At 38.4% G+C, this 27,310-nt stretch overlaps 1 protein-coding gene across 15 annotated transcripts in view; it reads right to left on the reverse strand.

Annotated features, from left to right (window-relative positions):
* The window catches only part of MTA3 (metastasis associated 1 family member 3), a 116,752-nt gene that overhangs the window by 35,549 nt on the left and 53,893 nt on the right, over nucleotides 1-27,310 (reverse strand). For 14 of the 15 annotated variants that reach the window (XR_001880818.1, XR_001880817.1, XR_001880816.1 and 11 more), the window contains exons 5-10: nucleotides 27,146-27,220; nucleotides 24,853-24,911; nucleotides 18,689-18,813; nucleotides 15,109-15,260; nucleotides 13,745-13,967; nucleotides 3,439-3,525 (exon numbers count right to left, since the gene is read on the reverse strand). Coding sequence is in view for 11 of the 15 variants with exons in the window: in XM_017848917.1 (XP_017704406.1) it covers nucleotides 3,439-3,525; nucleotides 13,745-13,967; nucleotides 15,109-15,260; nucleotides 18,689-18,813; nucleotides 24,853-24,911; nucleotides 27,146-27,220 (721 nt within the window). In the remaining 4 variants the exon portion in view is untranslated. The remainder of the gene's footprint in view (nucleotides 1-3,438; nucleotides 3,526-13,744; nucleotides 13,968-15,108; nucleotides 15,261-18,688; nucleotides 18,814-24,852; nucleotides 24,912-27,145; nucleotides 27,221-27,310) is intronic. The other variant, XM_017848907.1, reaches the window with a different exon arrangement.

The following is a 27,310-nucleotide window of genomic DNA, read 5'->3' on the forward strand; positions in this document are numbered from 1 at the left end:
GTTTTTTGTATTTTTTAGTAGAGACGGGGTTTCGCCGTGTTAGCCAGGATGGTCTCGATCTCCTGACCTCGTGATCCACCCGTCTCGGCCTCCCAAAGTGCTGGGATTACAGGCTTGAGCCACCACGCCCGGCCCCAAATTCAATTAATTTTTAAAAGACTTGATGTCTGCAGTCTGAACATTTCATAATTATAAATCTTTCTGTCAAAGCAACTCTGAGTACATATTTCACTTTACTGAAAAAGAATTATGAGAAGCACAAAAACATGCCATTCTTGCTTCTAGGTATGTGGAAAACCATTATTTTGTAAGTTATTTCTCTTAAAACTTTGTTTAAACAAAGAGATTATTGCATAGTAATTTTTTATACTATTCTTAATTGTGATATTTCAACATAAAAATGGAGCCATCATCTTTGGAGGTTGCCAAGTCAGATGGCATGATAAAAACCAGAAAGCAATACAAATGCCTCCCCTTCAAAGCACACCAAACTATACATATTTTAGACTTGGCGCAGTGGCTCACATCTGTAATCCCAGCACTTTGAGAAGTCAAGGCAGGAAGATCGCTTGAGGCCAGGAGTTTGAGACTAGCCTGGGCAACATAGCGAGACCCTGTCTCTACAAAAAACAAATAAAACAAAAAATTAAAACCTATAATTAGTTTAAGTTATAAACCAGTTTGATCTTATTTTAATAAGTAAATAAATTATTTAAAAAGAGGTGAGGTGAGTTAGAAACAGGGGAAGGATCTGAAGAAGAATATTAAGACTATTCATCGTAAGTACTAATTGAATGCTTTTATTTTCTTTTCACTTAATCTGTATTTATGAATGAATATACATTACATTTTATTTGATGGCTTTTGGAAAAGTAAACGTATACCATAACTCTGTGTGTGTGTGTGTGTTGTGTGTGTTGGTAATAAAAGTTTCTGAAACAAAATAAACTGACTATATAGATAAAGGTATCCAATTTCAGCTATTTAAAGGGCCTGAATTAGTTTAGGTATGTCCATTTAGAACGGCCAAATACCTATAATATTCAGAAATTGCTCTTTGAGGTTTTCCTCTATTAGAAAATACCCACCTAAATACCCAATGATACATGCCAAAGGTTTCCTAGTGCTTTTGCTTTTCAGTGGACTTCCGGATAGTTCAGCATGTCTGTCTGCATCTGAGGAGAGAAAGAAACATGGAGATAACCAATGAAACAGATTTCTCTAGCCAGACTACACGCACCACAGAAATAAAGGTACAAGTGGAAAACAGTACAAAATAGCCACCAGATTCCTACATAATTTCCTTTTGGGCTTGAGAAAATGGTTTCTAGTTCTGGTTCCCAATTTCTAAATGGGATTTACATAAAATAACATGTAATTTTAGTAGTAGTATTTTGACAGAGTCTCGCTCTGTCACCCAGCCTGGAGTGCAATAGTGTGGTCTCAGCTTACTGCAACCTCCACCTCCCAGGTTCAAGCAATTCTCCTGCCTCAGCCTCTTGAGTAGCTGGGATTACAGGTAAGCACCACCATGCGGGGCTAATTTTGTGTTTTAGTAGAGACAGGGTTTCACCATGTTGGTCAGGCTGGTCTCGAACTTCTAACCTTGTGATCTGCCCACCTGCTCACGCCTGTAATCCCAGCACCTCGGGAGGCCAAGGCGGGTGGATCACTTGAGGTTGGGAGTTCGAGATCAGCCTGACCAACATGGAGAAACCCCATCGCTACTAAAACACAAAATTAGCTGGGCATGGTGGCACATGCCTGTAATCCCAGCTACTTGGGAGGCTGAGGCAGAAGAATTGCTTGAACCCAGGAGGTGGACGTTGCGGTGAGCCAAGATCGCGCCACTGCCTCCAGCCTGGGCAACAAGAGCGAAACTCCATCTCAATAATAATAATAATAACAATTTACATGCAAGAGATACAGACAGCACTCTTCAACGACATTACCACCATTATCTAGGTCATGCCTACAATAACCATGTGATGTTTTCATGGGCTACCAAAACAACTCATTAACCCCTGAGAAATAAAGCAAAAGAAAAAAAGGTACCAGAGCAATATAGAAAACACGCACTTTAAAGCCCCACATGGGTATAACTAATGCACATCCAACACACTCATGCTTTTCATTGCATGTGCCCATCTCAGAAATATGCTTCATTTCTAGCCATGGCATTTCTGTATTATAGCAGAAATAATGGCTGTAAAGTGCAAGGTGGAATCAGTCTTAATGTAAGATTGATTTGACATGGAAGATAAATGACAGCTGCTAAAGGCAACAAACTTAGCCATCTCTGACCTAGGTGGGCCATACTTGGCCATCCCATCCCCACGTGAAGGCTTAACTCATCTTGGCAAAACTCAATTGTTAGACTAGGGATTTGCAAGAGTAATAATGGGCCATTTGGTTTTATCACTGGTTTTCTACCCCGATCAAGCTATGTCATTGGTGCTGAGATTTAAAAGGCTACCTGTGTGCAGAGTATTTCATCCAACAGTTAGAATAATAAGAAACTGTGAGGATGGGTATTAGCTAATCAAAGTTTTCACGATGCTCGTTATACCTTATTGTAAGACATTTTCAGACAAAGAAAATAAAGCATACAATACAACCATTCTGTGTTTTAATTAATTGTCATTTGGAAGAGCAGATGTGCAAGACAAAGGGACAAAATGTGTATTGAAATACTTTAATATTATCATAAATATTAACAGAATCACTTTAACTTGTTTGATTCTACTATGTTTATGCCTTTTCCCCACCTTCAAATATTTGACAAAATGTCCTACAGGTTTTCTGATTTACTGAAGAATTTTCCTTTTGTAAACGGAGACATTTCTGGGCATACACATAGGAAATTTCCTTTGATATCCATAGGAATTATTTGCTCTACTAGAGTTAAAATATGCAAGTCTGGAACTTCAAATAATTTTAAATAAAAATTAAGTTTTTATGAGCCCTTTCACAAAACAAACTGTTTGGAAAATTATTAAACAGAAGATGGCAAAAGAGCATTTTTTAAAAATTCCCGTTGTGGTTAAAAAAAAAANTTTAAAAAGAGGTGAGGTGAGTTAGAAACAGGGGAAGGATCTGAAGAAGAATATTAAGACTATTCATCGTAAGTACTAATTGAATGCTTTTTATTTTCTTTTTCACTTAATCTGTATTTATGAATGAATATACATTACATTTTTATTTGATGGCTTTTTGGAAAAAGTAAACGTATACCATAACTCTGTGTGTGTGTGTGTGTTGTGTGTGTTGGTAATAAAAGTTTCTGAAACAAAATAAACTGACTATATAGATAAAGGTATCCAATTTCAGCTATTTAAAGGGCCTGAATTAGTTTAGGTATGTCCATTTAGAACGGCCAAATACCTATAATATTCAGAAATTGCTCTTTGAGGTTTTCCTCTATTAGAAAATACCCACCTAAATACCCAATGATACATGCCAAAGGTTTCCTAGTGCTTTTGCTTTTCAGTGGACTTCCGGATAGTTCAGCATGTCTGTCTGCATCTGAGGAGAGAAAGAAACATGGAGATAACCAATGAAACAGATTTCTCTAGCCAGACTACACGCACCACAGAAATAAAGGTACAAGTGGAAAACAGTACAAAATAGCCACCAGATTCCTACATAATTTCCTTTTGGGCTTGAGAAAATGGTTTCTAGTTCTGGTTCCCAATTTCTAAATGGGATTTACATAAAATAACATGTAATTTTTAGTAGTAGTATTTTGACAGAGTCTCGCTCTGTCACCCAGCCTGGAGTGCAATAGTGTGGTCTCAGCTTACTGCAACCTCCACCTCCCAGGTTCAAGCAATTCTCCTGCCTCAGCCTCTTGAGTAGCTGGGATTACAGGTAAGCACCACCATGCGGGGCTAATTTTTGTGTTTTTAGTAGAGACAGGGTTTCACCATGTTGGTCAGGCTGGTCTCGAACTTCTAACCTTGTGATCTGCCCACCTGCTCACGCCTGTAATCCCAGCACCTCGGGAGGCCAAGGCGGGTGGATCACTTGAGGTTGGGAGTTCGAGATCAGCCTGACCAACATGGAGAAACCCCATCGCTACTAAAACACAAAATTAGCTGGGCATGGTGGCACATGCCTGTAATCCCAGCTACTTGGGAGGCTGAGGCAGAAGAATTGCTTGAACCCAGGAGGTGGACGTTGCGGTGAGCCAAGATCGCGCCACTGCCTCCAGCCTGGGCAACAAGAGCGAAACTCCATCTCAATAATAATAATAATAACAATTTACATGCAAGAGATACAGACAGCACTCTTCAACGACATTACCACCATTATCTAGGTCATGCCTACAATAACCATGTGATGTTTTCATGGGCTACCAAAACAACTCATTAACCCCTGAGAAATAAAGCAAAAGAAAAAAAGGTACCAGAGCAATATAGAAAACACGCACTTTAAAGCCCCACATGGGTATAACTAATGCACATCCAACACACTCATGCTTTTTCATTGCATGTGCCCATCTCAGAAATATGCTTCATTTCTAGCCATGGCATTTCTGTATTATAGCAGAAATAATGGCTGTAAAGTGCAAGGTGGAATCAGTCTTAATGTAAGATTGATTTGACATGGAAGATAAATGACAGCTGCTAAAGGCAACAAACTTAGCCATCTCTGACCTAGGTGGGCCATACTTGGCCATCCCATCCCCACGTGAAGGCTTAACTCATCTTGGCAAAACTCAATTGTTAGACTAGGGATTTGCAAGAGTAATAATGGGCCATTTGGTTTTATCACTGGTTTTCTACCCCGATCAAGCTATGTCATTGGTGCTGAGATTTAAAAGGCTACCTGTGTGCAGAGTATTTCATCCAACAGTTAGAATAATAAGAAACTGTGAGGATGGGTATTAGCTAATCAAAGTTTTCACGATGCTCGTTATACCTTATTGTAAGACATTTTCAGACAAAGAAAAATAAAGCATACAATACAACCATTCTGTGTTTTAATTAATTGTCATTTGGAAGAGCAGATGTGCAAGACAAAGGGACAAAATGTGTATTGAAATACTTTAATATTATCATAAATATTAACAGAATCACTTTAACTTGTTTGATTCTACTATGTTTATGCCTTTTCCCCACCTTCAAATATTTGACAAAAATGTCCTACAGGTTTTCTGATTTACTGAAGAATTTTTCCTTTTGTAAACGGAGACATTTCTGGGCATACACATAGGAAATTTCCTTTGATATCCATAGGAATTATTTGCTCTACTAGAGTTAAAATATGCAAGTCTGGAACTTCAAATAATTTTAAATAAAAATTAAGTTTTTATGAGCCCTTTCACAAAACAAACTGTTTGGAAATTATTAAACAGAAGATGGCAAAAGAGCATTTTTTAAAAATTCCCGTTGTGGTTAAAAAAAAAACACAATGAGATACCATCTCACACTAGTGAGAATGGCTATCATTAAAAAGTCAAAAAATAACAGACGATGGCAGAGAAAACAGAGGTTGCGGAGAAAAAGAAATGCTATACACGGTTGATGGGAGTGTAAATTAGTTCAACCATGTGGAAAACAGTGTGGTGATTCCTCAAAGAGCTGGAAACAGAACTATCACCCAACCCAAAGGAATATGAATCATTCTATCATAAAGACACATGCATGTATATTTTCATTGCAACACTACTCACAATAGTGAAGACATGGAATCAACCTAAATATCCATCAATGATAGACTGAATAAAGAAAATGTGGTACATGTACACCATGGAACACTATGCAGCCAGAAAAAAAGAATGATATCATGTCCTTTGCAGGAACATGGATGGAGCTGGAGGTCACTATCCTTAGCAAACTAATACAGTAACAGAAAACCAAATACTGCATGTTCGCACTTATAAGTCGGAACTAAATGATGAGAACTCATGGACGCACAGAGGGGAGCAACAGACACTGGGGCCTATTGGAGGGTGGAGGGTGAGAGGAGGAAGAGGATCAGGAAGAATAACTAATGGGTACTAGGCTTAATAATTGGATGATGAAATAATCTGTACAACAAACCCCCTTGACACAAGTTTACCTATATAACAAACCTGCACATGTACCCCTGAACTTAAACGTTAAAAAATAAGTTTAAAAACATTAAAATAGACAAAGCACATACTGCAGAGAGCCTAAAACAATCAGGAATCTGAATATCTAGCCCCCAGATATCGGCTATTATGCAACCACTGACAAGTATAAATGATCCAATTTCTTTTCTTCCTATTCAGTTGATTCCCATGAGAAAAAATAAATTACTAAGCTATGAAGCTTTTCACCTAATGTAGAATAGTGAAGATACAGGCGGAAATATAATGAACATATTGTGGAAGAGTAATCTAAATAAACAATAGAAAGCAACCCAAACCCTGTAAGGATCAAACGCCTGCCAAACCACTGAGTTAACACTACATAATTTCTTGCTAATACTCCTGATTCACCTGAAATTCAAGCTATATTTGGGATGAGGACAAGACAAATTTTTCTTTCTTCTCTATTAATAAAATAAAGCTGGAATGAGTCATCTTGGTTATTTCCTCAATGTCTTGACAAAGGCAATCACCGTACTACTAGTAATAAGATTTGCTTTTTATTCCAGTCTATATGGCCCAAAGGAAAACTGCCAATATGGCAGCAATTGATAGACATTGATGGCTCTTATCAACAAATCCATCAGAGAGGTCATCAACACAATTCCCAAAGATGTTTCATTTTAAACTATATTTGCTTCTAATGTCTCATTAAAAATAGTAGGATTAATTATGTGATGTTCCAAGTGACAATTTGCATTACAGGGTATCTCTTGAGTGGGAGATCAAAGCTTTTTAGAAAGATGCATATTTCACTAATCCTCATTATATTTTATAGAAAGTTCCAGCTACTCAGGAGGAGGAGCAGGAAGGATCCCTTCCTTGAGTTAGAGGCTACAGTGAGCCATGATCACACCACTGCACTCCAGGCTGGGTGACAGAACAAGACCCTGTCTCAAAAAAAAAAAAAAAAAAAAAAAAAAAAAAGTAGTTGATGGCAAGAATTATGTCTCAACTGTGAAAAAATTACAGTGAAAAGATTCTAGGACTGCCTTAGTCACTCTTCAAAATAAGAAAAGTTGTAGCCATTCAGTAGGAAAAATACAGTTGGCCCTGAGGAAATAGCCAAAAGCAGGATTGTCTGGCCCACACTTGAGTTGGTTAGAAGGAATGCTGGGCTGCACTCAATGCCAGGCCAACAGTAGTGCCACTTGTCAGCCAGTCCTTGCTCCCAAACTACTCACCTAACTCCACTTCAACATAGAGATGCACATTTGAACTGCACAGATAATGAAAGCAATCTGAGAAATGTCCAAAGAACCCAGAAGGAATCAAAACCTGTCCAGAGAGAACATCTGTATCTCACTCAAGTCACTTGACTGGTCACAAGGAATATGTCTTTAGTTTCCTAGAGCAGGGGTCCCCAAGCCCCAGGCCCCAGACCAGTACTAGTGGTAGCAAGTCAGGAACCGGGCGGGACAGCAGGTGAACAATACTGCCTGAGCTCCGCCTCCTGTCAGGTTAGCAGCATTAGATTCTCACAGGAGCGCAAACCCTATTGTGAACCGACACTAGAGGGATCTAGGCTGCCTTCTCCTTATGAGATTCTTACTAATGCCTGATGATGGAAGTTGGAACAGTTTCATCCCAAAACTATCCCCGCCCCCACCACCCAGTTCATGAAAAAATTGTCTTCCATGAAACCAGTCCCTGGTGCCAAAAAGGTTGGGGACCACTGTCCTAGAGGATGATCTGTATTTCTTTGGGGTTAACCTAGAAATACACTATTATGCTGGGTGCGGTGGCTCATGCCTGTAATCCCAGCAGTTTGGGAGGCTAAGTTGGGTGGATCACCTGAGGTTGGGAGTTCGAGACCAGCCTGACCAACATAGAGAAACCTTGTTTCTACTAAAAATACAAAAGCAGCTGGCCATGGTGGCGCATGGCATGCCTGTAATCCCAGCTACTTGGGAGGCTGAGGCAGGAGAATGGCTTGAACCTGGGAGCAGGAGTCTGAGGGGAGCGGAGATCTTGCCATTGCACTCCAGCCTGGGCCACAAGAGCAAAACTCCGTCTCAAAAAAAGAAAAGAAAAGAAAAATACACTATTACTTTTGTTGAAAATCATGCTTATTTTTCTGCAATGTTTTGGAAATACTGGGGCAGTGAGACAGAAACCCTGCAATATACACACAGAATTCACAAAAATATCCCACATGTGCATTCAAGACCCCTGTCAAGATAAAACTATCAGTAGAGTTTGCTTCTAGAACTGGAAAGGTATTTTTAAAGAAGCCACAAAACCCATTAATTTTTTTTTTATAAATTCAAGTATTAATATGTCTTTTTTAAAAAAAAATCTCCTTGGCAAATACAAAGTCAAAGAGAAAACAGGGGAACTATTTGTATCACATATCACAGATTAAGAACTAACTTTGTTAAAATATAAAAAGTTCCCACAAGTCAGTAAAACTGCCAATAGAAAACTGGCCAGGGGAAAAACAGTTGACAGAAAAGGAGATAAATGGTTTTCAAATACAAGCAAAGATTTCTATCTCATCCAAAACGAGAAATGCAAGCTAATATAACATGTCATCTGTCAACTAGTCACGGGTTTCAAAGATGGGTAACACTGCCAGCAAAGTTCTAGAGAAATAGGAATTGTCTAGACGTTGTGAGTGGGACTGTGAATTGCAGTTTTTCTAACGGCAATAAAACTACACCAAAATTCAAAATGTATGCTCCTTGGTCCCAACTTTAACTTTTAGGGAGCTATCTTGTAAGGCACATTCCCATTTTATCCATCAGTATGAAATGACATCTGCATAAGGACATTTGTTGCAACGTTATTTATGATAGAAAATGACTGAAAATAACTTAAAAGCTTTTAATAGGGAACTAGTTATAGTACAACAAAATAGATTATGCAGCTGACACAAAAAGGAGGCAGTTCTCAATGCAGTGGCATGGTATGTTAAGTAAAAAAACAAGGGACAGAGCAATATAGACAGTATGTTAACATCATACAGAAACAAAGAATAAACCTACTTAGATTCTTATAGATGCACAGAATACTTCTGGATACTTAAGGCAACAATGATAATGGTTATCACTGAATGGGGTAAATTAGGAATGAGAAACGTGATGAGATTTGTAACCGCTTTTGTACCTTTCAAAAAAATGTTCAGTATCCACTCAAAACCAAATTTTATTAAAAATAAACTCCTCGGCTTATACCACAAGGCACAGACTAAAAAAAATTTTAAACTCTCTACCAAAAATACCAAAAGAAGCAAACCAACTATTCTCTCATGTTTCAAGCTTAAAATTTCAGGAAAGCTTATACAATCATTAACTTTAGCTGAGAAATCTCTAGAAAAATCTCATAAAACAAATTTTTCAGGAAATGGGGTCTTGAGATACCTCCAAAGTCGAATTAGCATCTTCAAACAGAAAAATAGCTTCCGGCTCCTCCCAAATAACCTCATACGGGGGAATACTATGGCCCATTCAAGTCTGGTGTGTTATCAGCCCAAACCACTTCACTCTCTCTGCAAGCCACCAAGGTACCAGACAAATCATCCAGATTTACTTTTCCAGGCACTTTAGTTTCATCTTTGGAATGTTGCTAGTTAACCTACTTCTATTTAACCTTAGTTTGTGAGGATCCTGAGTCTCAAGTGGCAATAATCCTATGCGTATCAGGTGTTTGGATAATTCTGTAGATCTTTGGTGAAGTCTCTGAAATAATGTCTGATGGCAGTAACAGAGGAACGTCATTCTCCCATACATAGCTTTTTTACTAGCGGGACGGATCTCAAGGGGGAAAAAATAAAAGATGACTTTTTTTTTTTTTTTTTAAATAAAATATGGAACACTTCACTAATTTGTGTGGTCATCCATGCTCAGGGCCATGATAATCTTCTCTGTATCATTCCAATTTTTAGTATATGTGCTGCTGAAGTGAGCACGATGTCCAAACTTGGTATTTTATAACCTTGCTGTTGGGCCACAAATCTTAAGAACACAGTAGGTTTCTTTATGCAATGAAGGATTTTGGTCTACCAATCCATTTTTAATAAGCACTATCTACATGGTAGAACTGGCTCAAGCATTTTACTAACGTTAGTAACTTTTGGCATGGATTTATATATTCACATATAAAGTTCTATTATTAAAATAATATTTAGGTATTTGGGGAAATTGGTTTAAAAAATACATTTTTCATAGTGAGGCCCCATCTCTAAAAAAAAAAAAAAAAAACTTAACTAGGTATGGTGGGCCACACTAGTCCCACCTACTCAGAAGGCAAGAGGATCACTTGGGCCCCAGAGTTCAAGGCTGCACTGAGCTATGATGGTGCCACTGCACTCCAGAGCTTGGGCAACAGAGCAAGACCCTATCTCTTAAAAAAAAAAAAAATCCTATGTATGGATGAAGAGTGGTAAATCTTCCCACCCCTTTCCCTCAGCCTCCCAGTTTCCCTTCCCTCAGATTACTATTTACATATTCTTTGAGATATTTTATGAATCGGCAAAGACCTTTTCTGTTTTTACTGTATGCTTTAATCCAGGTTTAAAAAGCTCCCATTTCTTCACTTTTATGCAGTGTCATCCCATAAACTGACTATGACACTGGCTGTGATGGTGCTGCCATGGCCAGAGGCAATCGAAGAGCTCAACATCTACAGTGCTTGGAAGAGTCTCAAGCTCACAGGGAAGAATTACTTTCCCAAAATAATAAATTATTCTAAAATGCATTAATGAGAACTCTAGATCCATCAATATTTTGAGAATAACAATCTTCTGCTTTATCTGAAAGTACATTCACACTGCATCACAGTGATTCTTAACTTTCTGCAGGGTGGAGGAGGGCCTAACACTGCCTTTGAGAAACTAAGGAAAACTTACTGGAAAACACACACACACACATACACACACACACACACACACACACTCCTATACACTCTCAGTAGACCACAGACATGGTCGCCTATGGACATCAGGTTATTAATACCTAATCTCCCTAACAAGCCAAGATCAAGACATCTGCTGAAGAGGTTGTAACAAGGTAAGTACAAGAACAGAAGAGATGATAGCATAATCAATTAGATGTTAGGAAAAGTTCATTAATTGCTTGTTTGAAAAAAAAAAAATGAGTAGATGGCTGCTGAAACACTGTCATTTTAAATCTTAAGGTAAAATTATTTGAGAATCTGATTATGTAAAACTCAATGACTGGTGAAGCTAAATACAAAACAAAATAACATATGCTCTCTGAATTTCATCCAGATAAATGACTGCTCTCTTTTATTATTAATATAATAGAATATAATTATTATATAATAAAATATACTAATAATGAAAAGCTATAACTCTATATGCTTATAGAGAATACAATAAACCACGATAACTTCTTATGATGCCCTTTTAGCGCATGGCCCATCAGTTGAGAAAAAAATTAGAATGAAATAAAAGAAAATATACTTCATTGAAGAATAATCAAAACAAAGATAATGTGCAAATTAACTGAAAATTAACACACGAGCCCTGGGGAAACAGAGTTTCCTCAGCAGCCAACTGAGTTGGTGATGGTTTCTCTTCCACTCCTAGGACAAAGATGATACTGGATCCCCACCAATCTTAATGGAAAAGTCTCATTCATTTTCATTCTTAAATGTTTCACTTTTTAATTAATTTATTTTTTCATGCAGAGTCTCACTGTGTCTCCCAGGCTGAAGTGCAGTGGCGTGATCTCGGCTCACTGCAACCTCTGCCTCCCAGATTCAAGTGATTCTCTTGCCTCAGCCGTCCAAGCAGCTGGGATTACAGGCATGTGCCACCACGCCTGGCTAATTTTTGAATTTTTAGTAGAGATGGAGTTTCACCATGTTGTCCAGGCTGGTCTCGAACTCCTGACCTCAGGTGATCTGCCCACTTAGGCCTCCCAAAGTGCTGGGATTACAGGCACGAGCCACCGTGCCTGGCCTTCACCATTCTTTTATTTAAAAAATTATATAAAATGTGTTTTAAATGAGCTGAACAATTTAGAATATAAATATTTCCAATTCCCAAAATGGGAAAGTGTTAACGTAAGTCCATGAGGTCTCAAATGTTAGTACAAAACCTAAATATAAGCCTAAACTCTCAAATATATATGAATCTAATATAGTAATTTCCCCTCCATGGGACTCTGACATTGTTACCATTTTGTCTTTTTTCTTTCTTTTTTTTTTTTTTTTTGAGACGAAGTTTCGCTCTTGTTGCCCAGGATGGAGTGCAATAGTGCTATATCAGCTCACTGCAACCTCTACCTCCTGTTTTCAAGCAATTCTCCTGCCTCAGCCTCCCAAGTAGCTGGGATTACAGGCGCCCGCCACCACGCCCAGCTAATTTTTGTATATTTAGTAGAGACAGAGTTTCACCATGTTGACCAGGCTGGTCTTGAACTCCTGACCTCAGGTGATCCACCCGCCTTGGCCTCCCAAAGTACTGGGATTACAAGCATGAGCCACCGTGCCCAGCCCTCAATTCCCTTTACAAAGCATTTTTCTTCTTATAGAGCTATTACTTAAGTTTTAAAGCCTTTCAACTATTCTGCTAAAAATTTTCTTTAGGAACAAAAAATGATTTTTTTAGTCATCATTCCTTTTATTAATATCCTCTTTAAATCAAAGGGGAGCATTTCATAATAAGAGCTTTCTTAGAATAGCTTTAAGATTTCCTATCTGTTAAGCCAAATAGCAAGTTTTCTTATCTCTTAAGGAACAAAAGCTACACAGCTCTAACATGCTAGCCTGGAATGTGACTCCAGAACGAACATATTAATTATACACATACTGTCAGAAACATGGTAATGACAGAACAATCCACAATTCATGGATACATAGGATCTCTGTGCTAACAAAAATAAAAATAAAAAAGATAAGCAAGACCAAATGTGTTGAAAATAAAAGTTATGTAAATGTTATGTGGTGATATATATGACACACGATCATGAAATGGAAACCAAACTGGACAAACAGCCTGCTCAACCATATGTTTAGATGCTAGCTTAAGAAAACGAAATGTGTACTTTCAGAAAATTCACGCAAAAATCAGTTTAAAGTTTACTGATAATTTGCTAGACCTTCTAATAAATATAGTATTTGTTATGAAGCACTGGTGAATTTCCATAATGTTGTATGACAATTGTAAAAGGTTCATGAGAAAAACAAGATTTACAAAGACATACGGTCTCTAGTGTAAATTGGCAAATTTTATTTAAACCTAATGAATCCATAAGACTGGACTGTACTGTCTCAATTATGGAGTCTCATTATAACAGCAGCATCCTTAGGGGTTACATTGTGGCACTACCTAAGAGGTAAAAGTGCTTCAATAGGGCTCTGTAGGCAACTCCATCACAAAACCCCACAGAATAGGATCACCTCCCACCAATCTTTTGCTAAGCACTACTCTCTGGTAAAGAGTACAGAAGTTTCAATGTTTCGATTTTTTTTTTCAGGTTGGCATGATACAAATGGCAGCACACAAAAACAATGTTAAAAAAATAAACCAAATAAAAGGCTGTACACAAGAACTTATGTTTATTGCAAACAAACAAACAAAAAAAAAAAGGAAAGAGAAGAAAAGAGAAAATGGTCAGAAGCACAACATATAAGGTTAAGAATTTAAAAGCATCTTACATTCTGCCCTAATGGCAGCATAATTAATAGCAACAAACGGCCGTCTTGCTGCCTGCCGTAGCCGGAGGGTATTTTTGCAGACCTGGCGAGCAAATTTTGTGAAATATGTAGTATGAAGGAAGAAAGCTTGGCGGGTCTTCACTGCAGACTTTGGACTCCCAGTATTTCTAACTGGCATTCCCTGCATGGCCTGGCGGGATACGTGACTTCTAACACGAGGGTCCTGCAAAATCAGAAAACAACAAACACTGAAAGAAATGAACTTGCCCAAACGCATTACTGTTTGCATCATGCTCAAAAGAAAAGCGCACCTTTTAAATCTTTCATGAAGCATCTATAACGTCACTTGGTGCACCACCTCTAAAAGAATTAAAGTGTGCACCTTTGGGAAAGAGGTGGGGAGTAGAGAAGGGAACTGCGGAGAATACTGTACTGTTGTATAGGAATCCATAATAACGTTAACAATAGGTAGTAAGAAACTGCCAAGGGGGTCAACTACACTTTTTTTTTTTTTTTTTTTAAATTAAGGAGTCCTGAAAGCCCGTCAGCACTGAAAAAGAGTAGTCGCCCACTGGTAAACACAGATGGTTGGCATCTTCAATCTATCAGGATTTTACCAAAATCACATTTAAACTGTTGTTCACCTCAAGATTAAGTCCGTACTTCTTATCCCCCCAAAATAGCCACAGGGAGGAAAAAATGCTCAATTTGCATTTATGACTTTATGTAGTAAGACACGCCTTCAACAGAATGTAAAGGTTACAGAAACTGTTTTCAAAAGCAATTAAACATTTAATTTGTAAGCTCTCTACTTATGCTAACATCTCCCACACTCATTGTTCTTTTTTTGTCTGAGACCATTATTCTTTTTTTGTTTGTTTTTGAGACGGAGTCTCGCTCTGTCCTCCAGGCTGGAGTGCAGTGGCCGGATCTCAGCTCACCGCAAGCTCCGCCTCCCGGGTTTACGCCATTCTTCTGCCTCAGCCTCCCGAGTAGCGGGACTACAGGCGCCCGCCACCTCGCCCGGCTAATTTTTTGCATTTTTTTAGTAGACACGGGGTTTCACCGTGTTATCCAGGATGGTCTGGATCTCCTGACCTCGTGATCCGCCCGCCTCGGCCTCCCAAAGTGCTGGGATTACAGGCTTGAGCCACCGCGCCCGGCGAGACCATTATTCTTAATACCTGATAAAATTTAATTTCTCCTTGCTTCTCTCCACACCTACCCTGAATATTGTAGTGCTATGTTTACCTATAAAGGTAGCTTTCTTCATTTTTTAATTATCCTATACTGTACTTCTGTTTCCAAGGAATAATCAAGCCATTTAAAAACATGACATTTTCAACACTAAAAGACTACTGTACCTCTGTAGTTGGGCTAGGAGATAACTTCTCTTCTTCTGACTGGGTGGGCATTTTTAAGCCTCCATATTTTTTCCAATAAAGCCAACAAATTGCACATAATCTACACTGCATATTAGGTGGGCCCCAGGAATACCACTGGTGAGACTGTGTAGCTAAAGCACAAGAAAAACAAGAAAAATAAGAAAAATGCTATTTAATTTGTAACATCAACACAAAATAATCAAATATTTTAAAAATACTTGTCATGCTTAGTTTACAATGTTATTGTTCCCAGCTTACAAGTCAAACATAATAGTATATTTGTGTTTTTTTAATACTCAGAACTCATTAAACCAACTTATTTCTATCATTATATAAAGTGCTTGTGGCCCTGTCAAAGCTATTAAGTGAAGTATCCTGTATTACGCATTTTGCTGCCAAGGGAGTTTTGTTTTATTGATTAAAAATACTCTATTGTATATGTTTCTGGAAATAGGTTCTCAAAAATATATTAGTAGTAGTATTTAAAAAATCTGGGGCCGGGCGTGGTGGCTTACGCCTGTAATCCCAGCATTTGGGAGGCTGAGGCAGGTGGACCACGAGGTCAGGAGATCAAGACCATGCTGGCTAACATGGTGAAACCCCGTCTCTACTGAAAATCCAAAAATAATTAGCCGGGCCTGGTGGCACGCACCTGTAGTCCCAGTTACTCAGGAGGCTGAGGCAGGAGAACTGCCTGAACCTGGGAGGCAGAGGTTGCAGTGAGCTAAGATCATGCCACTGCACTCCAGCCTGGGTGACACAGTGAGGCGCCATCTCAAAAGAAAAAAAAGAAAAGAAGAAGAAGAAGAAAAAAATATATATATGTATATATATATCAATCCAGGTTTCCAAACCCACGGTGCAGACACCACTCCAGGGATTATTTAAGGTACTCAGGGAGGTCCCATTGATAAAGTCAGGAATCTAATAAAAACAGGTATCTGTCAGCCAGGTGTGGTGGTAAACTCCTGTAGTCCCAGCCACTACAGAGGCTGAGGCAGCAGAATTGCTTGAGCCTGGGAGGTTGAGGCCACTGTGATTCCACCACTGCATTCCAGCCTGGGTGACAGAGGGAAGTGGAGAGGAGGAGGGGTTTGGGGAGGGGGAGGGAGGGGAGAGGGAGGGAGAAGGGGAGGAGAGAAGAAAGAAACAGGTATCTGTTTCACACTCCTTTATTTTAATCAATAGGCAAAATCCTTATTTTAAAATTTCCATTTATAGACAGAATCCCTTTCAAGACTCTAAATCCATATTTAGCGAGCATGGGCAGCTGACATCACAGCATGCTTGAGGCCTAAAACTCAGATGATTTAACAGCTAGCTGAACACTGCAAGCTTGTGTTAGTTTTTGTTTTGTAGTTTAAATTACTGACATGTGACATTTAAAATATACGCATGATAGATCTGAAGTTTAAGAGAAAACATTGAGGTTGAGATATTAAGTTAATTGGGTGCATAAAAAATTGCAATTCTGTAAGTCTGCCTTAAAATATTATTTCTCTGACCTGTAAGTTACCTTTATCAGACTGTTCAAATGTTCAAACAGCACATCAAGATATCAACTAACACTTCACAAACCAATATGAAAAAGAGAAAATACAGAGACCATTATATTCATGTTTATTGGGAATAACACTGTACACCCATCATGTTTTATTTTTGGAGGATTATTATTTTAGGCTTTTATTTGTGTAAATATTTTAGGCCTGTTTTAGGCTTTTATTTATACAAATAAATATTTTATACAAATGAAAGCCTAAAAGCCTTTCCTCCTATAATTTAGAACTAATAAATCATTGAGACACAAATTTTAAAAATCTTAAAACATTAAGCTACAAATCTATTTTGAATTCTAAATATAAAATTTCACTGAAAACATGTTTTACGTAAACCAATCAAATCATGCACATTATTTTAATAACTGTCAATAAATGCCTTTCTCCTTAAATAACTCAAATTCAATTGGAAAGTAGGTATCATTTAATAAATAGAAAACATCAAGTTCTACCTCTCTATAAGGATAAATCTTATATTAAGATACATTTTATCATGGAGATTAGTAATACATGAGTCTAAAGTAAGTATTATAAAATAAAAATAGCTTATTCATCATGCACACATAAAAATAACAGAATAATCATTTAAGGGGATATACGTGAGTGTGAAAGGGGTTTGCAAGTTATTTATCTATTTATTTTTTTTTTTTTTGGAGACGAAGTTTCGCTCTGTTGCCCAGGTTGGAGTGCAATGGCGCAATCTCAGCTCACTGCAACCTCTGCCTCCCGGGTTCAAGCTATTCTCCTGTCTCAGCCTCCTGAGTAGCTGGGATTACAGGTGCACACCACCATGCCCGGCTAATTTTTTGTATTTTTAGTAGAGATGGGGTTTCACCATATTGGCCAGGCTGGTCTCGAACTCCTGACCTCAGGTGAATCATCTGCCTTGGCCTCCCAAAGTGCTGGGATTACAGGTATGAGCCACAGCGTCCTGCCTGCAAGTTAAAATTAAGCCACTACCATTTGTCTGTAGGATTCTTTTTATTTTCATTTAAATATACATGAACTTCGAAATCCAAGAAATCCCAATTCAAGGTATTTATGATGCTATCCATGTAAAAGCCTGACTAAAGAATTTTTTTCCACAAATTGTTTCCCTTTGTGCTCCCATGGTCAAAAAAATTGTTAAACACATCCCTATGTACCATTTCTACGAATTCGGCAACTTGGTTCACACCTTCCTTGGGATCAGTGGACATAACTGTACTCATAGCTGTCCCTCATTTCTATGTCCTTCCTGGAGACAGTAGGCTACATGTACTCTCAAAGAGCTACTAAGAACCCAAAATGGGGCACTAAGTAGGTTTTCAATAAACATTAGTTTCTTTCCCTCTCCCATCCCAAGCTACCTTAACTGGAAGGAAACAGATGATAATATCACCAATGCCCCATTAAGATATCGTATCCTTGCTTGAGATTTAAAAGAAACACATAAAGTCTATCAACTACCTAACAGTTCACTTCACCAACCCCATTTAACACCATGGGCAAATAAAATACTGCCAGCATAGATAAATATAGTGGGATCCTGAGGTCAAAAGCAAGTATCATAGAATAGCATTTCCCAAACTGTTGCATTGAGGGAACAGCAGCTTATCCACACAGAGGCCCTTCCTACAGAATTACTTGGAGCTTTAATTTGTCAAAGTATACTGAGAAACTCTGAAAGGGGATTTGATATGCATCGTGGGACCACAGCTTCTGCAAAGATAATACGACTCTAAACACAACTCAGCAAACACTGCTATGAAATAATCAACGAACCACAAGAGTACATCAAAGGAACTCCAATGCCTAACTTGAGTGTGTAGTATGTAATAAGGATTCAATAAACAGTCCCTCTGTTCCAAGCCAAAGGTAAGGAGGGGCATCTGCTCATTTGGAGGAGACACGCTTCTGCCTTCCAAGGTGCACTGTACTGACCTCTGGCAAATCCCAGACGCTCACACCCCATGAGTCATAACAGTTCCTGATGCTTAACTAACCTGCTGGAGAAAACTTACCATAGCAGCTCTCACAGGCTCTCCCTAAAAGAGGATTCTGAGGCTGGAACGTGGTCCCCACAGCTCCATTCACAGCACCAGGCTTCCCATTACTAGTGGATATTTGGTTGGGATTTGGTTTGCTGCTTTCAATGAAATTAAAATAAGGTGATAAAATGATTTGTACAATAAGACAAAAAGCTCTATATCATTACTGATTTACTTTCACTATTTAATAAACATAAACATTTTTAAATGTGTGGTGAAGAAGAATTAAACTGGTAAAAGCAAGGTGTTAAAATGAACTCACACTACTCATCTTTATAAAACAAGTCTATGTAAAAAGGAATCGCTTACGCCTGACATTCATGAAGTAAATACTGTCCCATCTCTTTTCTGATCAGAATACAACTTCCTTAAAACATCCTCTGACACTTTTGAAAGAGACAAGTTACCGCTTATAAAGTCTCCCGAGAAAATATTTATTTGGATCAAACAAATTAATTGAAAGGCAACATGATTGTTGTCACTGTCCAGTTCCTACTGCTGGTGTGGGGGCTGCTGGCTACTGCACTCCAGCTCTCCAGGGAGCTGCACAAAAGCCACACCCTTAGCAGATGCTGTGGGGTCAACAGGGCCCATCTCCAGGTTACTTAGGACTTCAGGAGCTTCTGGCCACTCATGATGACCACTCTTATTACATCTGAAATTTTATAAGGAATATTACATAGCATTTGAAATTTTAAAAACCAATAAAGGTATTTGGAGGTTTTCCTTTTTAAGAGAGTATTTTTTTAAGAAGAGAAAAGAGAGGCGGAAGGATGACTTGAAGCCAGGAGTTCGGAGACCAGCCTGGGCAACACAGTGAGACTCTGTCTCTACAAAACAAAATAAAATTACCCAGGCATAGTGGCATGTGCCTGTAGTCCCAGCTATTCAGAAGGCTGGGGTGGGAGCATCAATCACTTGAGCCCAGGAGTTAGAAGCTACAGTGAGCCATGATCATGCCACTGTACTCCACTGCAGCCTGGGCAACAGAGGAAGACCCTTTCTTTTAGGGAGCAGGGAGAGGAAGAGACATCTACCATAAGTCGATATGCAAATCTCACAAAGACCAAGTCAACAGAGCCATTAATTCCTTAGAAACATGTAGCCCAGATTATCTTGGTATTTCCCAGGCAAACAAGGCTAACTTTTCCCCATGTATGGTAGGCTAACTCCCCCACTGCTTATAAGCTGTGCCCAAGGACACTGCACAGATATACATAGCATGTTCTCAATAAATTCATAATTCATTTAATGTATATTTATTCAGTGCCTAATAAATAAAAGTCTCTGACCTCAAGGAGCTTTCATTCTAGATGACTTTTTGTGTTTATTTGCTAGACAGAAAATAAGCAAAATAAATTAGTAAATTATTTATCGAAAATGAATGTTGAATGGCTAAATGCAGATTATATGCTGTCTTCCCATATCTACTGACGCAATGAGACCTCACAACTATCAAGACAGCTGAAGTCAGAGTTGACTCAAGGTCTCCCACTTTCCACAATTCCATTCACCTGTTAAAGCCTGGTTTGTAAAGTTGGTCTGGCCTGACAGCAAAGACCCTAAGATTTCCTTTTGGTATTGTTATTACAACTATCAGGTGACACTCCCACCACTGCTACCAGAAGAAATCATTTAACCACTGTGTGCACTGAGGTCTCTATTCTATAAAATAGGACTATTATTTACACTTCTAACCTGTGTCAGCAATGTATGTTAAAGACAAATTGGTTTGTTTGTTTGTTTGTTTTAGATGAAGTCTCGCTCTTGTCACCCAGACTGGAGTGCAATGGTGTGATCCTGGCTCACTGCAGCCTCCACCCCCAGGTTCAAGCGATTTGAACTGCCTCAGCCTCCTGAGTAGCTGGGATTACAGGCGCCTGCCACCAATCCCGACTAATTTTTATATTTTAGTAGAGGCGGGGTTTCACCATGTTGGCCAGGCTGGTCTCAAACTCCTGGCCTCAGGTGATCTGCCCGCCTCAGCCTCCCAAAGTGCTGGGATTACAGGTATGAGCAACTATGCCTGGCCTATTTATTTTTTTGAGATGGTGTTTTACTCTTTCACCCAGGCTAGAGTGAAGTGGCGTGATCTCGGCTCACTGCAACCTCCGCCCCCCACAGGTTCAAGCGATTCTCCTGCCTCAGCCTCCCAAGTAGTTGGGATTACAGGCTCCCGCCACCATGCTCAGCTAATTTTTGTATTTTTAGTAGAGACGGGGTTTCACCTTGTTGGCCAGGCTGGTCTCGAACTCCTCACCTCAGGTGATCCACCCACCTCGGTCTCTCAAAGTGCTGGGATTACAGGCTTGAGTCACTGTGCCCAGCCAAAAAATTGGTTTTAAAAGACATTTTCTTTTTTGAGGCAGGGTCTCACTTTGTCACCCAGGCTGGTATGTAGTGGTGTGATCACCAATCACTGCAGTGTTGACCTGCTGGGCTCAGGTGATACTCCCACCTCACCCTCCCAAGTAGCTGGGACTGCAGGTGTGTGCCACCATGCCTGGCTCTTTTCTTTCTTTCTTTTTTTTTTTTGGTAGATACAGGGACTCTATGTTGCTCAGGCTGGTCTTGAATTTCTGGGTTCAAGGGATCACCCCACCTCAACAGGTGTGAGCCTTTAATTTTTTTAAATTAAAGGTCATGCCTGACCTTTAATTTATTTATTATTTTTTTTTTTGAGGCAGGATCACCCAGGCTGGAGTGCAGTGGCATTACCATGGCTCACTGCAGCCTCAACCTCTCAGGCTCAGGTGATCCTCACACCTCAGCCTCCCAAGTAGCTGGGACTACTGTCACACACCACCATGCCTGGTTATAAAATACATTTTTAAAAATGTATTATTTATTATCTGTCTATCTACTTACTTTTTTTAGAGACAGGATCTCACTCTGTTGCCCAGACTACAGTGGCATGATCACAACTCACTGCAGCATCAAACCCCTGGGCTCAAGCAATCCCCACACCTCAGCCTTCCAAGTAACTGGGCCTACAGGCATTTGCCTCCATGTCTGGGTAATTTAAAAATTTTTTTGTAGAGATGAGGTCTCACTACTTTGTACAGACTGAGCTCAAACTCGTGGCCTCAAGCGATCTTCCTGCCTCAGCCTCCCAATCTGTTGGGATTACAGGCATGAGCCACTGTACCTGGCCCTAAAACATATTAACATATTTAAAATCAGATAGAAGGTGTTTCTCTTCTTACAGTTTTCAGGTGAAACTACACTAAGTGAAAAGTGGCGATTTAGAATGACTAGCATTTTCAGTAATATACAATATTCCTTTTTTTTAAAAAATCTACTATATATAGATAGAACTGATTTCCCCTTGGGGTCAAATGACTGGCCAGAGGTTTTCCAGAAATACGAAAATTTCTGATATTTAACCCAGGGCTAAATATGCGTGTTGAAAAAGAGCTAATACAAATGTACAGTTGAGCTGCCTTCAAGAATGAGAGCAAAGTTCATTGCTCAACTGAATCCAGAGCGTTATTTGACTGAATACATCACTTGTCTTAATGATAATAATCACAAAAGGAAAACAAGTGTGCCAAGACTGCATATAGACATGTGAATCACATAAAATATGTTCTGCAAAACCAGGTACCTACAGATTAATTGCCAGGGGACAAATGATTGATGTCATTGTGACAATCTGTGACTGTAAGCAAACATTTTTAACGTTTTAAAAGACACATTATATGAAATTGCCCTTTCTTTTATCTAATGCTCAAATCTCCCCTCACTCCCCTCATCTGTGCTCCAGATTCCAGCCCTCCTGCCCCACAGAGAACACTGTACACTCCCTCTCTCATCTGCTTGTACCTCCTTGGCTCATATGCAGCAGTGCTCACCATGCCAATAAGATCACCAATGATCTCCACGTTATTAAATTCCTTGGCTATTTCCCACCAGCATCCAACGCTGTCAAATCTCTTTCCCCCTCCTTGAAACATACTCCTCTCTTAGCTTCTGTGATACCATACTCACCTAGCTATCCTTGTTTAGCTTACCATATTCTATCTGATCTATAAATACTGGATTTATTCAAGGCTAAGTCAAGGCCCTTTTCTTATTGCTCTCCCTCAGAAATCTTATCTATGGTTTCAAATATAATTATTGTATGCTGATGAAGCTCAAATATGTATCTCTAGTCCAGACTTTTCCACACTGAGTTTAAGACCAATACATCCAGTATTTGGTGACAGCATATTGAACAACTCTTTTCTGATAAACTCAGAATGACCTAACCTGATTCTCTGCCAGTGTCTGAGCTTAACAAATAGCATGATAATCCACTTTACCGTGCCAGAAACCTAGGATTCACACTAGACACCCCCTGCCTGCCATAAAAGTCAGTCACCTCCAAATATCACACCATTTCCAGAGCTACTACTCTAGGTCAAGCTAGTGTTATCTTTCCTCTCCAAGAACTTCATAACTGGTCCCCCCGCATCTACTCTTAGTCCTCTTCCTCAAACCATTTCCCAACATATAGCAGGTGATCTTAAAGTGCTAACCTGACCATGACTCTTCATTGTTTAAAATCAATTTCCACTGTTCATGAGAACTCCCAGGTAACACAGGGAGACACTGTCTCTACAAAAAATAAATTAGTTGGGTGTGGTAGTGCATGCCTGTAGTCCCAGCTACTTGGGGGGCTGAGGTGGGAGGATCACTTGAGCCCGGGAGGTTGATGCTGCTGTGAGCCATGATTGCACCATTGCACTTAAACCAAGGTGACAGAGCAAGACGACCCCATCTCACAAAACAAAACAAAAATAAAGCAAAATTTTATTCACAAAAACAAGCAGTAGGTCAGATTTGGCTTGAGACTATAGTTTGCTGATCCCTGACTTAGATTACATTGACTCCAAAGTCACAGTAAAGCCAAATGGAAACAATTATCTGGGTTACTTGGTCAAAACTAGTTAAATGTATTATTTCATGGTGGCAGCACTTTGAAGTATAAGAAAGCTGGTACGCTTGCTTTTGAAAATCTAAGACACATGAGTTGCAACAGTATTTTATTTGAGGAGTGGCTCTTTTATAAATTCAACATATAAAACATATGATTTAGAAGGAATAAGAAAACCACCCTGCAGATGGGCTATATAATTCTTAATAAAAATTACAGACTCTTAAAAAGTACATGTTCTTAAAATCAAACCAGAGTTATCTGCCTTGAGGTAAAAGATCAATATGAAAGATCACCACTCATTGTCTATGAGGCCTCCTACATGTATATAAAAACATGTATTATACAGAATATCAAAATTCCGGAAACAAAAGGCTAGTTATTAAGCAACTGTAAATAGGTTGAAGAGGGAGAAAAGGCTTGGAGCAGCATGTAGAATTGTGCAATAAATTTCATTTTAATCCTAAAAGAATCTAGGATAGAACAATATACACGTGGTGCTTCATAAACCAATTCTTCCTAAACAAATGAATAAGCAAACTCTGAAAATCTCAACAGAAGGATACAGCAAGTTATATTTCTTTTAAATTTTTTGCAGAAACGAGGTCCCCCAAAGTGCTGGGATTATAGGCCTGAGCTACCATGCCCATCCTCATTTAAAACAAAGCAAATGGAAAAAAAAAATGGCATTCATTTTGAGATGACGATGATTTCTGAATTCAAAGTATAATAATGATAGAACACTAAACACACAAAAAAATCAAAACCTCTCCATTATTTATCACACATTTACCAAGTATGGTTCTAACTGCCATTAGAACCAAGAAAACAAGGTAAAAATCCTCAAATAAACAACAAACCTCCAAAGAGCAGTATGTATTACCCAAACAAAATCTATAGTTTGAAAAGCTGCTAGCTTTCTGAAACACATTTGCTTCAAATAATACAGCGTTTCATAGGTTTTCTGACACTTTCCCTGCAGCTTTGATTTGATAAAAGTATAGTATATAGTACATTTCTTCCTCTATTCTTTAGGTTAGACTATTTCAGGTTTCTCTCACTGGCTCCTTTTTATTGTAGGGGTATAATAGTCTCATGCTTTGTAGAAGAAGAAAGATACACAAAAGTTCAAATTTTGCTGAAATTGAACAAAATGACATATTCTACAACGACAAAATTAAGACCATAACAAATATTTTAAAAGATTTCAATTACTTACTAAGTTGGGATATATACTTGTTTCAGTTTACTTTCAGCTTCTGCTGCTTTTAGACGTTTCTAATTCAAAAGATGAATAAAACATTTTACATGCAATGCCTAATTATTACTACTGTTCATTGTCTTAAAAATTCACAAGAAAATATGTATTAAAGTGTAATTCAAAAATTACAATTTTAAGATAATCTTTTCTTTCATATGCATATTCTTAAACTGCAATAATGTCTAAGAAAAGTCACTAGGTTCTGTGGTACAATACCATTTTAGGCATAGATTTAAAAAAATAAAGCAATGAGCAACTCCATTTTCCATTCCTCTATGAGTGAATAAACAGGAACTTTAAAAGTAACCATTTTACTTTTCAAATTTAGTTTCTACTTTATTACTTATTTGCCTTTCTAGAAGAAAACACACACACACACACACACACATACTCTCTCTCTCTGCTTTTAGAAAAATATTCAGAGATTATTTGTTTTCAAAATCCAGGCAAGAGTTACGAGTAACTGTGGCTATTCTAAGTAGAACTAAATAAGCATTTATTCTCAAATGTTGGGAGATATGCATTAAACTTTAAACCTCAGCTGAACTTATTTTACTGGAACCAATTAGGAGCCATATGTAGGGAAAGGAATGGGAAGGAGATTATATAATCAAATCCAGACACTGACCAACATGATAGTGTAGGCAAATAGAGAAGCAAAATAACATACGGTTGATGTCCAAAAATAAGACAAACCAGAATAAAAGGCTATCTTCTATTTTCCCAATGAGGAGAAAACAGAAATACTTAGGGGGACAACTTGAAACTTTTAGAACAGGGTTGAAATTTTTGGAAATAATATTATCGAGGCCGGGTGCGGTGGCTCAAGCCTGTAATCCCAGCACTTTGGGAGGCCGAGACAGGCGGATCACGAGGTCAGGAGATCGAGACCACCCTGGCTAACACGGTGAAACCCCGTCTCTACTAAAAAATACAAAAAAATTAGCCGGGCGAGGTGGCGGGCGCCTGTAGTCCCAGCTACTCAGGAGGCTGAGGCAGGAGAATGGCATGAACCCGGGAGGCGGAGCTTGCAGTGAGCTGAGATCCGGCCACTGCACTCCAGCCTGGGCAACAGAGTGAGACTCCGTCTCAAAAAAAAAAAAAAAAGAATATTATCTACTTTTCAACCATCCTTGATACCATCATCTCCATCTTTAGAGACTCTTTTTAAATTTAATAACACAGGTTTCCAGACTACATGGTCTTGATCTATACCTAAGCTGTTCATAATAAGCACTTTCTGAATTATATTAATATCGACACTGGAAATTTTTCAACAAGCCTTGGGTATCTATTCACTATTCGTGACCTCAACAATTCACCATGGTACTTTTTGTTTTCAATTTTTTACTTATTTTTAGAGATGGGGTCTTGTTATGTTGCCCAAGCTGGACATGAACTCCTGGGCTGAGCAATCCTCCTGTCTTGGTCTCCCAAAATGCTGGGAATATAGGTGCACGCCACCACACCCAGCTCACTATGATATTTTAAAAGTGATTCATAAAGGTTTTTTTAGAGCATCTAATACTTGCCACTGTATAACCTACATATATAGGAAAAATAATGTCTGTGTTAAATATATTTGCTTCTTTATGTTCTAATATGTGCCTATACAAATATAACACAAGTATTGGCTGATGTCACTTCGGGAAAATGTACCATTCCTCAGAGGTAGTATTATTTAAAAAATAAGTAATTGAGAGTTACCTGAATTTAGGATATTTGAGAAGGACTCAAAAATTAAATTTAAGAAAAAGCTTATGTACAGCACCAAATCACCATACTAGTAAGACTACTACAGTTATGGTCAAGGATTTTGGGAGTATAGCCACACAAATGTCATGTAAAGAGGTTTCAGAGGATCTTTAAAAATATATCAAATTATACGGCTGATGACATTGGTCTAAATTCTCAATTCTTCATAAAAATAACTTGTTCAAGAGGTTTGTGTTAGCATCACATCTTTGATCAGTGCCATGAACTACAAAGAGATGAGGTACCAGTCAAATGCAAGGAAAATAATGCCTCTCTAGTGGTATCTCTCCAAAATATTTATCTTAATTCATGCTGAAATCAAGGAAATATTAAGATTAAAATCTTAAATAATATCCTAAAGATATGAAATCGTAGAGTTTAGTCTGGAAAAAGTAAGGTAAACAAATTTAAAATTAGTACATTGCTAAAAAATATTAAAATATAAACAAAGTTAATTTTTATGCAACCATATTGGTAGCAATAGGAAAAAAATTACCTGTTGCACATATCTGTCAGTAGTTTTCCACATGTAATAATATTCAATGATGCTAGTCAACGATTTCCAAGGAAGCTGGAAAAAAAAAATCAATATATCATATACGTTAACATGTAATAAAATGAGATGAAAATAAGCTACTATAGAAAGTACTTTCCTTTAAAA

Source organism: Rhinopithecus bieti, unplaced genomic scaffold, assembly GCF_001698545.2.
Source record: "Rhinopithecus bieti isolate Rb0 unplaced genomic scaffold, ASM169854v2 scaffold_28163, whole genome shotgun sequence".
NCBI classification, from domain to species: Eukaryota; Metazoa; Chordata; class Mammalia; order Primates; family Cercopithecidae; genus Rhinopithecus; species Rhinopithecus bieti.